The sequence below is a fragment of the Bubalus bubalis genome, chromosome 3 (assembly GCF_019923935.1).
Source record: "Bubalus bubalis isolate 160015118507 breed Murrah chromosome 3, NDDB_SH_1, whole genome shotgun sequence".
NCBI lineage: Eukaryota > Metazoa > Chordata > Mammalia > Artiodactyla > Bovidae > Bubalus > Bubalus bubalis.
This window is the reverse complement of record NC_059159.1, coordinates 15422063-15435275: the sequence shown is the minus strand read 5'-3', so window position 1 is coordinate 15435275 and position 13213 is coordinate 15422063. Positions and strand designations below refer to the sequence as shown.

Sequence of the window (13213 nt, the reverse complement as noted above, 5' to 3'; positions counted from 1 at the left end):
AAGAAGGGAAAGGCTACCCAGACCAGTATTCTGGCCTGGAGAATACCATGGACTGTATAGTCCATGGGGTCTGAAAGAGTCGAACACAACTGAGCAACTTTCACTACTTTAGTAGAATTAATTGATTATAAAATAACTTAGAAAATGATAGCTAAAAGATAATATATAGAAAATCAAAATCCCCAGGTATTTGGATATTAATATACTCCTAAGTAGCCTTTAGGTTGGAGAATCACAAAATATTAGAAAATATTTTAAACTGAAATAATAGAAACAAAATATAACAAAACTTGTAGTATATAAAGATATGCATTTAAAAACTTTAGGATACATACATTAGAAAAACTGAAAATCTGAAAAATTAATGATCTAAATATTCATCTCAGTGCAGGAGACACAGGAAACTGGATTGGATTCCTGGGTCAGGGAGGTCCTCTGGAGTAGGAAATGGCAACCCACTCCAGTATTCTTGCCTGGGAATTTCCATGGACAGAGGAGCCTGGTGGACGACAGATAGGCCATGGTGTCTCAGAGAGCAGACATGACTTAGCGATTGAGCACACTCGCATTTACTGCTGTATCCTCTGCACCTGGGACAAACTCTTCTATTAGTAAGTGTTCAGTAAGTATTTTACTGCCTGAATAAATGGCCTCCTAACAGGGCTCTGCTTCCACTTTTGCCTCCTGTGGTCTGTTTACACAGAATCCAGCGCGACCCTTGTAAAATGTGAATCTGGTCCTTTTATTGTGTTGGCCAAAAAGTTTGTTCAGATTTTTTTATAGGCCATTGTGGAAAACCTGAACAAACTTTTTGGCCAGCCCAGTATTTTTCTGCTCTCAATCTTCTACTGTATCCCCCAGATTTAACCCTAAATCTGAAATCCTTAGCATGACGAGAAAGGGGCTGCCTGATCTGACCCCTCGCTGCCTGTCCTGTATCATTTCCTGCCCCTGTCCCTTTCACTGCAGCTCTCCAGCAACACTGGCCTTCCTGTCATTCCTCAGACACATAAAACATTCATTTATACTGGAATGTTCTTCCACATAACTCACTTCCTCACTTCATCCAGTGATCTACTCAAGTGTTATCTCCTCAGTAAGGCCTTCCTTAGTTATTTTATCTAATAGCCCCTGCCCATCACTGTATCCCCTTACCCTGCTTTATAGCTCTTATCATTAATTTATTACATGACATATTTAGTTGTGAGGGGTTGTTTGAGCTCATGCAAGAAGGTAAGCTTCATGATGACAGGTATTGATTTCTTTTCATAACTAATTTACATTGTAACCATGTCTGTATCATGTGATCTGAATAGAAAATTAAAATGATATGTGTTGAGGGCTTTTTAAAAATTGATATAAATAAAACATCTATTTTACTTATGAGTTTTTGATATTCATGTCAGGTTAAAATATGACTGCTATAATAATGACCAAGCGACATGACATTACAATCTGAGAATTTGCCAAGGACACTGTTGTTTCTAAAATGCGACATTTCTTCAGGTGCTAAAATTTATATTGGGTTGCTTTTGAGATGCCTTATTGTCACCGCATGTTGCAGTGATTTCTGAATTAAGCCCCAAGTCAATAGAGTGTGCCTTACTTGTGCATTTACTACGTGATTCATCATAAAATAAGTAAATGAGTAGTATCATTGATTTGATGTAGCTAAAGTGATGCCGTAATAGAAAAGTCACTGAACCAGGAGGTAGAAAATCTGTGTTCCGGTTCCAGCTCTACCACCTACCATTTTGTAAATTTGGACATGTCACTTAACCTCTCTCAGCTTTAGGTTTTTCAAAGTTAATAGTAACTAACATTAAATAAGTGTTTACTATGTATAATCATTGTACTAATTGCTTTATTTACACTGTTTCATTTAAGCTTCCTTACAACTCAGTGTGGTAGAGTCCTTTTAATATTTCAACTTTCAGATAAGAAAAAAAGAAACACTGCCAGAAAGTGATGGACTAGTATTCAAATCCAGGCAGTCTGCTTTTACAACTTATGTTCTCAACAGCTACACCATACCAGTCCAGAGTAATATGAAATAATGACAGGATTGTTGTGAAGATCAAGTTAAATCATGAATACGAAAGCACTTTAAGCTGTAAAATGTCATGCAAACAAAAGATATAAAACAGTATGTAATATAATTTATATGTAAATGTATTCAGAAACTGTATGAGTTGGAGGAACTTGCTTCATAGCTTTTATATTTAGTGTAGTTTTTACACTTCATACTTGGTTGATAAGAAGGAATAAGGTAGTAACATTTTTTTAAAAAAAACTTGAACTTTGAAACATTAAACAAATGTAAGATATTAATAATAAAACTACATGATAGCCTGCTTGAAATGTAATATACCATGACACTGTCTTGGAACCACCTAAGAAAGTGGCTGAATTGATCACTGAAATTTCTAGTCTTAGGAAGATTATTAGTGACTTTCATCTGTGCTAAAGAGCATACTAACAAAGATATGCTTTGTTTAAGAAGACCTGTGGTGATGGTGTCCTCAGAACAGTGTTAATAATGACAGAATCCAGCACACACAAGTTAGCATATAACATTTTTTTGCAAAAGACAAGATATTCAAAGTGATAGTCATTGACCACTGTATTTTCTTTTCTCTGTAGTTTCTGGAGTATTAGGATGTAGGACCTTGAAGAGATCCAGATTGGGAGTTTGGGATCCAATGGGATCAATGGGAAAACCACCGAAAGGTTTTAGAAGTAGAGTGGCTTGATTAGGTGTCCATTTTAGCCTACAGTATGGCGAGTAAATAATGTTGTCTTTCTGTGCCTAAAAGAGTATCTCATTAACTAGCCTCCTTAAGTAAATACTGGAGTGGGTTGCCATTTCCTTCTCCAGGGGATCTTCCCGACCCAGGGATCAAACCCAGGTCTCCTGCATTGCAGGCAGATGCTTTAACCTCTGAGCCACCAGGGAAGCCCTATGTAAATATAAGACTTGCCTTTAAATTCATAAGCCATGAAACAAATTTTCTGCTTTCTGAATGAGTTGATCTTTAAGCTTTGCTTTTACAGTTAAAGCTTTTAAAGCACATATTCTGTGATAAATGCTTTATTTTCCAGAAAATAACTTAGAGTAAAAATAATATGTCATTTGAGCTTAACCTTCACTTTTGCTGTATTATGCATATAATAGTTTCCTTTCTCAGAGAACAGGCTGAAAATCTTGTCTGGAAATGGAAATGAGTTACCATAGAAGTAATAGATTCATACCAAAATGAAACTTTTTCAATATGGAATGACTATAGATATATCTAATGTAAAAAGATTCTAGTACAATTCTAATAAAGTACCCACATGTTTCTTGAATGAGAATGAGGCGGTTAAAAATTGCTATGCCATATTCTAACTAGGGAGGATTCTAATTTAGTAAGACTGGGGTGGGGTTCAGTATCTGTCAGTTTTGTAGTGAAACTTGTTTTTTACATTCCACAGGTAATTCTCCTGCAAGCCCTACTCATGCTCTAATAGACTAACATCATTTTGTAGAAATAGAGGAAATTACAAAGAAATTGAAACTCCTCCCTCCAATGGTGAAAAATTATATAGAAGAGAAATGGCATAGATTTGAGGGCTTATTGTATTATTAAGAAGAATCAGTTTCTAATATTAGTTATATGATTAAAAAGATTTACTTGATTGCAGTGTTCTGAGAAAGTCATTTATGCTTGGTTGAGTTCCATGTATCTTTTATATCCTGGTTATAGCATTTAAATTAAAATCAAAACCTGAATTCAACACAGATAATTAAATACGGGGGATTGCATCTGGCACTCATTTTGGGACGAGTCAAAGAGCCTTAGTATTCTCATAACCAGTGATCAACATATTTTCCAATCAAGTTATAAAATGTAACTCTTCAATTTATCAAAGAGATTATGAGTAGACTCTATATGTAAAGAAATTGAAATGCTTTTTTTTTCAAATGTCAAATTTATCATTAGTCCTCCTTCAAGTAATTCTGCCATTGACCAGTTACTGTTTTGAAAAGGAAAAAATTTCTTAAGTTTTCAAAAAAACGTATATACTTTCACTCATTATTTCATTAATTTATTTGGGTAGAAAGAGCTAAAGAAAATGAATTGTCATTAAACTAGGTAAACCAGAATATATTACCATCAGTCTCCAATCAAAAATGTAAAAAGGAGGTAACTTCAGGTATAAGAGTTACTCGGTGATCTGTCTGTAATCAGTTTTTACAGAGAAATTATTTTGTTTGTATTAAATTAATATTATTCTACTTCATTTGACAAACTTTTAGATAGGCATTTTCCCTACATTCATTTATTACCTCTGTGAAGCCACCTATGTATCAAAAAAAGCCCATCTTATTACTTCTTGGCTGCAAAGATTTTTTTTTCTATCCAAAGCAAATTATTAGCAAGACCAAGTTCTAAGCCTTCAGAAAATTTATGTTGATTGAAAGCAGCAAGAAAAATTTTTGATGAATTAAAAAAATCATCTATTAATTCATAACAATAATAAAGACTACTTGTCACTGTAAATTTCCTAGGCAGAAAAAACAGACCACAGTCTCTGCTCATGTTAAATTTATCAAGTTTCACCTTAATTATAGAACACAGAATGCTTTATACCAGAAATCAAAAACAAACAGAACCTAGTAGCTGTAAAAGCTGTGCATGTAGATTTTTTGTCTTTTTGTTATCAAAGCATATGTTTTACCATAAGATACACTTTCACTTAACAGCTGATCAGCTTATCTTGTTTTTCATTTCAATTCTCCAGACCTCAGCAATCACCCAGCGGATAAGTCCCTGCTCCACCCTGACTAGCAGCACTGCCTCTCCACCAGCCAGTAGCCCCTGTTCCACTCTCCCACCAGTCAGTACAAGTGCGACCGCCAAGGACGGCAGCTATGGGGCCGTCACAAGTCCAACCTCCACCCTTGAGAGCAGGGATAGTGGAATCATTGGTGAGTTGGTTTATATACTAATCATTTTGCGTCTTTTTTCTTTTTGTAATAATTATACAAGCTTAAGGTTTTCAAAAATTCTGCTTTTCAGGTATTGAGATATATTTTTATATATATGTATAAAATATGTGTCCTTTTCTTTTTAATGTTGCTGTAGAGAGGCATAAAGCATAAAAAAAAAAGAGGTGGCCCTCCCTGCTTAACCAGTCCTTTAAAGACATTATCTCACTGATCGTACAAAAGTCTGAGATTGTCTACTTTATGAAAATAAAATACCCTGAATAAGCAAAAAGTAAATAAATAAAGATACTATCTGGTGAAAGAAGGGGTGAATAGAAAAAGTTCTTCCTACTTCTTCTTGTAAATTCACTTACATCATCCATCTACCGACAGAAGTCATTCAGAAAAAGTTCATTTCTCACTAAACTAGTAGAGTTTCTTGGTATTTCTCAGTCTGTCATATACTTACTGCCTGTTGTATTCTTGTTAAGGGGACTCAGTCACATGGAAATGAGGAAAGTTTGGGAAAAGAATCTGAAGAAAAGAAGTGCAAAGGGGGGAAACAAGACTGAGCACAGAATCTTAGGGAACATTCTGATTGATCAGGGGGAGGTGAGAGGTGTGAGAATGAGCCAGTGGATACAGAAATGGAGTGATCAGACAAACAGGAGAAAAATTAAGGCAGTATATATAACCAGTGCCAAGGAAGGTAAAGGTTTCAGGGAAGGAATGAGGAAAGGCTGCTCAACAAATGACAGGCACTGAAGAGGGCAGGAAAATGGAAATAAGACAATAAAGTATTTTTTCCTCATTTGTCTTGCTTCTGCTGCTGCTGCTAAGTCGCTTCAGTTGTGTCTGACTCTGTGCGACCCCATAGATGGCAGCCCACCAGGCTCCCCCATCCCTGGGATTCTCCAGGCAAGAACACTGGAGTGGGTTCCCATTTCCTTCTCCAATGCATGAAAGTGAAAAGTAAAAGTGAAGTCGCTCAGTCGTGTCCGACCCTTCGCGACCCCATGGACTGCAGCCTACCAGGCTCCTCCGTCCATGGGATTTTCCAGGCAAGGGTACTGGAGTGGGTTGCCATTGCCTTCTCCTTGGCTTGCTTCTAAAGGTTATCATATCAAAATATTTGTTTAGATGTTATGGCAAATAATTTAATGCCATGTCAACTAAGCATATCTCTTTCACTTAAATGAATTATATCAGCATGTGAATTTATTCTTTTTAAATAATGAGCCAATGAAAAGAATATTTTTACAGGATGCAAAATTAACATACAAAAACCAATTGCATTTGTATACTTTGACAATAGATAACCAAAAAAGTTAAGAAAACAGTTCCACTACAATAGGATCAAACAGAATTAAAGACTTAGGAGTAAATTTAACCAAGCAGGTAAAAGACTTGTACACTAGACATTATAAAACATTACTGAAAAAATTTTTAAAAGACTTAAATAATTGGAAATACGTCCTGTTCATGGATTGTTAAAAGATAGTATTTCTCAAAGCAATCTATAGAATTATTGAAATCCCTATCATAATCCCAACAAAGTTGTTTGTAGAAACACCCATTCTAAAATTCATGTGGAATCTCAAAGGACCATGAATAGTCAAAACAGTTTTGAAAAAGGGAACAAAGTTGGAAGACTCAAACTTCCTGATTTCAAAACTTACTCCAAAGCTCCTTAAAGGCAGATTCCTATCTAATAATTTTATATACTCTCAGTATTTAACATAATTTCTAACTTGTGATTTCTTTATATGAGGAGTATTTATGAATATACTATCATTAAAGAGCTAAATATTTTAACAAAACAAAATACATACATAAAATATGATGAAAAATAGCCTCTTTTCCTAATCTCTGAAATAATTTGTAGAAAATTGGAATTATCTGTTTCTTGACCGTTTAGTAGGCTCTACCATTAAAGTGGGCTTTTCTGATGGCTCAAGCAGGTAAAAAATCCACCTGTAATATAGGAGACGTGGGTTTGAGTCCTGCTTCGGGAAGATCCTGATATTTTCTTCATGCAGATTTTTTAAACTACTACTTCAATGTATTTAATACTATAGGACTTAAAATTTTTTTTCCTTCCTGAATCTGTTTTCCTTAATAATTGTTTAAATCTTTTTCAGATTTACTTGCATAAAATTGTCTAAAATATCCTTATTGTGACATGACTATCTACTCAGGAACCAAGCTAGAAAGCCAAGGGGAATCCTTGCCTCCTTCCTTCCCCTGTATTTCTCATCCCTGTGTTTTCTTTTCATCTCTCCTAGCATTGCCTTCATAATCCTCATTACCTTAAACCTAGATTGATACAGATCTAACTGTTCTCTCTGCTTTTTCTTCTTGTCCTTTCTAAGTCTGTTTTTCCCACAGCCAACCAAAGCAAATTAACTGAAAAATGATTACTACTTTGATTCTGTTATCTGTAAGGTGCAGTAATCTACCTGGAAACCAAATCTGATCAGATCACTCCTGATCTGTCCACAGCCAATTTCTCCAGCCTTTAATCCCACTACTAGAGTCTAACATTAAATTTTGTGGTAACCTGACACATTGCAGTTTTTCACCTCTCTACTTTTGCCCGTATTGATCATTCTGCCTGTAATCTCCTCTCCCCCTCTTAAATTTGATTAATTCCCACATACTTTTAAGAATCACCTTAGGTATTCAGTCCCCACTGCCACCACCCCCTCTCTTCATTTCTCCACTCCACCTCCTCTCCAGTACCTATTACTATTCCATGTTCCCAGATAGAGCATATCTGTATCGTTGCATTTAACACTAGTATTATAATCCCTTTGAGACCCTGCTTTTCATCCTTAGACTATTTAGAAAGTGTGCCTTATTCATCCATATCTGTAGCGCCTAGTCCAATAACTGAAAATGTGGTAGCATGGTAGGTGCTCAGTAAATATTTATAAAAAGGAAAGAAAGCTTAAGAGTGAAAGGGTGGGAGATGAAGGATGACTGACCTGGTACTTTCAGTTACTTTTTTGACAGTGTTTAGAGTGACCATTCAGAGAAGGCAATGGCACCCCACTCCAGTACTCTTGCCTGGAAAATCCCATGGACAGAGGAGCCTGGTGGGCTGCAGTCCGTGCGGTCACTAAGAGTCGGACACGACTGAGTGACTTCACTTTCACTCTTCACTTTCATGCATTGGAGAAGGAAATGGCAACTCACTCCAGTGTTCTTGCCTTGAGAATCCCAGGGATGGGGGAGCCTGATGGGCTGCCGTCTATGGGGTCTCACAGAGTCGGACATGACTGAAGCGACTTAGCAGCAGCAGAGTGACCATTGGGTGCAAGATGGAACATTATTATTAAATTTTTAATAAATAGTAGAGTTTCAAATTCTCCATTGACTATTCTCCTATGTTCTTTTTATGATTCATTTTGGCACAGTGACTTCTATAATCTCTAGCCAAACCTCTTCCTGGGTCCTTCTGTCAGTATTATTAGTGTCTGTAACTGCATGTCATCAATATTGACATACCAAAAAAGAGTACTTTAGAAATATATTTATTCAAGCAGTGGGCATGGTGCTGACAGATTGGACAAAATCCGTTTGCAAGTACATTCTAAGTGGAAGCTTAACATGTCAGTGGATGTTCAAAATAAATGTTCATAATGTTCTGAAATTAAAAATGAGATTCCCGCTTTGACATATAACAGTGTTCCTCATTTTTTTCTGGTTTATTTCCAAAATTGTGTTCCTTGTAAAAGTAAGTACCTTTGTGGATAACAGAGCTAATTTGGAGAATAGTAAACTTCCATTATTTAATGTATATAAATACTGAAACATTTACTTGCAGAATCATGAGACAAGAAAGAGAATAATGTCTTCTGCTTCTAAAATTACTTACATTGTAGAGTAGTTATCAAATTATATATGTGCAGCTTATCTTGAGAAACAACTTGTTTCTCTTCAGTTTTTTTTCATTGCATTTGAGTTAGAAGAAAATTGTATGTGGCGTAAGTAATAATAATCAAAGATATTGTTATTACCGTGGAAATATCAAGGCTTGCCTGTCTTAACTGTTTTAATATGTTTTGTTTAAGTATTTTCCCCACTGATAATAGAAATATCTACTTTTCCAAATTAAATATTGCTTACATTATTTCAAACAATAACATCTATTGTTTGTTAGTGTACCTTTTTTTCATATTTATTTTTTTAAATATACATTTATTTATTTTAATTGGAGGTTAATTACTTTACAATATTGTATAGGTTTTGCCATACATCAACATGAATCCGCCACGGGTATACACGTGTTCCCCATCCCGAACCCCTCTCCCTCCTCCCTCCCCATACCATCCCTCTGGGTCGCTTCAGTGCACCAGCCCCAAGCATCCAGTATCATGCATCTTGCCCCATCAGCAAAAAACACAAAAGCTATTAAAAGTTATCATTTGAATTATCCATTTTTATTCCTTTATATATCAGTCAGTTCAGTGTGAATTCCTTTTGATTACATTTTGTAACTATAGTGATCAGAATTTTAGTGATTCCTGCCTGTATTACTTTCATAGCTTGCCAAAATATGTAGAATTGTAGTTATAAAATCAGAATATTAGAAATGCAGGCTTCCTGAATTTTAAGTCTTATAAGTGTAAAAAGTTCCTCTCTTGGATTCTAAAGGATTGGAAATAGCTGTGACTTCTTATATTCTCTGTGATCTGAATTCACCCCATATGTGATTTAATTTCTACCGTAGAAAGCATTCTCTGTAACAGTCATAGCTTCTCTGTCTTCAAACTCACAGCTTTCTTAAATATGTGGTAAAATATCACTGACATGATTGTCACGTATTTATAGTATAATTTCATATTTATGACTATTTTATTGGTATTAATTTAATGGTATGATGCCCATTTATATATGTGCCTAGGTAGATACCACTAACTACGCATAATCTATCAGCTATACATAGCTTCAAGCAAAAATCCTGATAATCATAAACTCTGTAAGATACACATCATTTTTCTAGCCTATCCTCTTTCATGTGAAGTTTTAATAGTGGTCTGTTTTGGCATGGTGTTGTTTAGTAAAACAAATTTAAGCATGGATCCATTTTGTTTTGGCCTTTTGTTTATTTGGGGATTCACAGTTCCTTCCAGAAAGGTATAATTCCTGAATTCCCCCTTTTAATCAAATCTCAGTGTTTTGTTTTGTCTTTAGGTCCTGATTTATTGCCAAATTTGGTCTTATATCTTTTAGCCTTGTATCATTTAACACCTAGGAAAATGAAATGCCTACAGCTTTACTTGTTCAGTGATTTTTTTCCCTAGTATTTCACATTAGTAACTAAAAAGCAAAATCAGAAACTCCTCATCAAAGACCCTTGTTCCTTTAGTAACATATATTCCAATAGTCAGGGCTTCCCAAGTAATGCAGTGGTAAAGAATCTGCCTCCAATGCAGGAGACCTGGGTTCAATCCCTGGGTTGGAAAGATCCCCTGGAGAAGGGAATGGCTACTCCCGTATTCTTGCCTGGAGAATTCTATGGATAGAGGAGCCTGGTCCATGTGGTCACAAAGAGTCACTAAACGACTGAATGACACGCACACACATTCCAGTAGGGTGTAATGTGTTCTCTGGTCCAAATTGTCACATTTAAGAAGTCACTCTTCTGAGTCACAAACTGAGCATTAGATAATTTTTCATATTTTCTACAACCTGTTCTCAGAAATGTGCAGTTGTATCTTCACTAAGCTCTTCCAGTTATTATGCTAGTGTCATCCTTGGAGGTGGTTTAGTTGCTCAGTCGTGTCTGACTCTTTGCGACCCCATGGACTGTAGCCCACCAGGCTCCTCTGACCATGGGATTTTCCAGGCAGAAGACTGGAGTGGGTTGCCATTTCCTTCTCCAGGGGATCTTCCCCCACCAGGGATCGAACCTGATTCTCCTGCATTGCAGGCGGATTCTTCACCAACTGAGCCACCAGGGAAGGTTCACCTTCTAATTACTTAGCACTAATAAATTTTGGTAGTTATATTGCATGAATATTTGTCAAAGATGTCTGTCTGGACACTGCCTATTTAAATGATCAAGAAGACCAGAGCATTTCCCTTGCATGATTGACCTAACTAATATAATAATAACAATGACAGCAATCATTGATTGTGTACAGAGTATGAGGCAGGCTGTTGTTGTTTAGGCAGATACCATTATTTAATTCTTACAGTCATCTTATAAGAAAATAAAGAGTCCCCAGGATCAAATAATTGAAAAGATACATAAGACTCCACAGAAAAATTCTTCCAAAAAGCTTTTAGTAAAGATATAGTCCAGCAGGCGAAAAAGAATGCAAGTAAGCACAGAGGACCCAAGACCCTCCCAGGTGGAGCTCTCCAGGTTCCTTTTTAATCAAACAGGATGGATGCACTCTGTCCCCAGAGTGTAAATCACCAAGATTTGTATAAGGAATCTTGGTTTCAGGAGAGCTCCCCAAAAGTTGACAGTGAAGCTTTTTGTCCATCTCTGGTCCCATGGCTAAGCCAGGCTGTCTAAGTACTCCAGATGTAAGCTGTCAATAAACAACTAGACCTGGGTGCTACCTGGGGAATTTCAAACCTTAAACAGCAAATTATAAGTTGTTAGTTATCCCAGTTGACCTTATCTTGGCTAAGAGTCAGTTCCAGACTTCCAGTCATCCCTAGAGATAAGTATAGGACTGGCCCAGTCTAGCTGTAAATTAACTGTGTCTTACATAATAGTATAATGATGTTTCTTAGACTTAGAAAACTAGGGTTCAAAAATAATTGGTCCCAGATCACACAGATGTTGAGAGGCAAAGCTGAGATTCAAGTTCAGGTCTGTATAACTTCAAAACCCACACTGCATAGTTCTAAATCATTCTCTCTCAGAACAGATGACCTAACACCATTATTTAGCATTAAAAACTTAGTCTTTATCAACAAAAGCAGAGTAGTGAATCAAGATAAAAATGATTACTATCAGATTTCAAAAAATGATTACTATTGCTATTACTGGAAACATGATTTCTGGGTCCCTTAGGACTGACACAGATGCCAGAATAAGGAATGTTAAGCTTTTTTGAAAAATTATTGCTGTCAGTTTTAAAATATTATTGACAACAAGCAAATGTGCCTATATCCATGTATCAGTCCGTTTACAGAGGGTGTATTTTATGGTATGTAAATTATACCTCAATAAAACTTTTTTAATATATGGAGTTAATTTTATTCACAATGAGGCTATTTATAAGCCTGTAATTCCTACTTCCTCACACTGTCTTACTGTCCTATATGGCTGTGTCAGCACTTCTTTATACTGAGATAGCAATTTTTTTTCTATATCAAGGAAAGAAAATGCAGAAATTCTCAGAAAAATCTCTTTAGTTAGTTACAACTCAATATTTTCCCACCATTCTTTGTTCCACCTGGAAATAACTAGATCTAAAGAATTAAAGGAGGGACAGAATAGGTCTATTGGAAAACAGATACGTATATTTTTCAGTGAGAGGCCATGTCTTCCTCTTCAGCTCCATTCATAGAAATTTTGCACATACGGGTTGTTAATTCATGTAGGCCAACATCTGATATATAGATTGTGTGGGCTTTAGACTTTTGAAATTTTTAGTTACCACATGAATCAAAAATATCATTGCATTCTCTGATGCTTCATTCACTTTGGTAACTTTAAATTATATGATACGGTCTCACTATAGAGGAATAGTTGAGTAAAATAGAAGCATCTGTTAAATAATATATGGATATTAGCATGTTGTTATTAAAAATAGCATTTCATTTTGTGATTCTTCATTTTTTTTCTTTGTGTGGCCTCTTCTGTCACAGAATTGTCCTTTTTCTGGGATTAATGATTTAGGACCTATCTTGTTCACCACTGTACTCTGACATAAACTAGTTGCTCAATAAAATTTTATTGACTAAATAATTGAATGAAGTTAACTCAAAGTCACCATGCTCTGGGAAAAGCATCAGTGAAGCAGAAATGTACAAAATTCCTCAGTGGGAATGTTTACCCAGAGACTCTTAACTTCTGGTACTTTTTGTGAGTTGTCTGTTTTCACTCTGGTCCCCAGTGGTTCTGGCCCATTGAGCATCCAGTAAAACTAAGTTATTCATCCTCTCAACAGATACGTGTGGATCATAGTTTAAACTGTGTGCCAGAGCCTAGATACATTTCTCTTCAGTGAAAAAGGTCAGAGGATACTTTGGGTTCAAAAAACAAATGAA

General features: G+C 35.9%; 1 protein-coding gene across 10 annotated transcripts in view; it reads left to right on the top strand.

Annotated features, from left to right (window-relative positions):
- Positions 1–13213, top strand: part of TANC2 (tetratricopeptide repeat, ankyrin repeat and coiled-coil containing 2) — a 363388-nt gene that overhangs the window by 221213 nt on the left and 128962 nt on the right. For all 10 annotated transcript variants that reach the window (XM_044938797.2, XM_044938800.2, XM_044938803.2 and 7 more), the window contains one exon: positions 4786–4972. In XM_044938797.2, coding sequence (XP_044794732.1) covers positions 4786–4972 — 187 coding nt within the window. The remainder of the gene's footprint in view (positions 1–4785; positions 4973–13213) is intronic.